We start from the raw sequence: 1,100 nt of genomic DNA, 5'->3' as shown, positions 1-1,100 counted from the left end.
CCCTCCCCGCCCCTCGGGAGATGCCCCGCCACACAGACCTGCTTCTCAGGTGAGCTCTGCCCAGAGCAGCGCAAACAGACCACGGGCACAGGACGCCCCGTGCACAGCCCAGGAGACGGATGCTAGCTCCCCGTCTCACAGACCACGCCTAATCGCCACACCTAATCGGGGCGGGCGGACCGACATCCCGCTCCAGACCCAGGCTCTCGAGGGCTGGGCCGTGAAACGGGCTGATGAAGCCACCAGACGGCAGCCGGGGCCCAGAGCCGCAGCCCCACATTCCATGCCAAGCACAGCGCCATCCGCAGGGAGGGTGGGCAGAAATGGCCCCGCTGGCACATTCCTGGGCAGATCTAAGGGGCCCCAGTGCCCCAGTCCATCGGGTGGAGGGTGGGGAGTGACGGGGGGTGGGGGGGCAGATGCAACGCAGATTTTCTGCAGCGCGCACCGGGGCCCGCACTGACCCAGCCTCTGACCCCAGCTGTCACCTCAGAGCCGGGGAGGCAGGTCAGGCTCGGGAGCTCCTCCGTGTCGCCTCACAGGCCCAGAGGACACCGCGGGGCCGACCTGGAGGGAGCTGTCCTGGCTCCCGACACACCACTCACCTGGTCCACTCTGTCCACCTGGACTCCAAACTTGCCTCCGAAGCCGCGGACGGAGTCGACCTGCGAGCAGTGCTTAGACAGCTTCGACTGGTACTCGTGGCCGACGGCCGACTGGAAGGAGCAAGAGCAGCCTTAGGCCACCTCCATGCCGCGCCCCCGCACCCGTTCTAAGTGGGGAGCCCATTGGTGGTGTGGGGTTCCTCACTGAGACGCCCTGACGGGGAGGCCAGGGGGGCTCTGGCAGGACTGGGCGTGAAGACAGGGCGCTGAGGCCAGGCCCCGCCCAGGAACCAGCAGCCTGCAGCGCCCAAGGTCTCCAGGGAGACAGTGGGCAACACAGCCACTTTGCTCACGGGGGGCATTTTCACGCCATGTGACCCCAGAAGCAGAACGAAAACACTCACTTCGGGACACACAGAAACAGGCACGCGCTTTACTCAGTCCGTGCCCAGCCAGCGGCGACTGGACGTGCGCCACCCCCGGCAGGCCGGTCAC

The 1,100-nt window shown here is 67.2% G+C and overlaps 1 protein-coding gene across 1 annotated transcript in view; it reads right to left on the bottom strand.

The window, feature by feature from the left end:
* CTTN (cortactin) overlaps positions 1-1,100 on the bottom strand; it is a 36,952-nt gene that overhangs the window by 30,878 nt on the left and 4,974 nt on the right. Inside the window, 1 exon segment of the mRNA XM_015560200.1 lies at positions 606-716. Coding sequence (XP_015415686.1) covers positions 606-716 — 111 coding nt within the window.

Source organism: Myotis davidii, unplaced genomic scaffold (genome assembly GCF_000327345.1).
Source record: "Myotis davidii unplaced genomic scaffold, ASM32734v1 scaffold3211, whole genome shotgun sequence".
Taxonomy (NCBI): domain Eukaryota; kingdom Metazoa; phylum Chordata; class Mammalia; order Chiroptera; family Vespertilionidae; genus Myotis; species Myotis davidii.
Note: the sequence above shows the minus strand (reverse complement) of the source record. Positions and strands in the feature narration are given on the sequence as shown.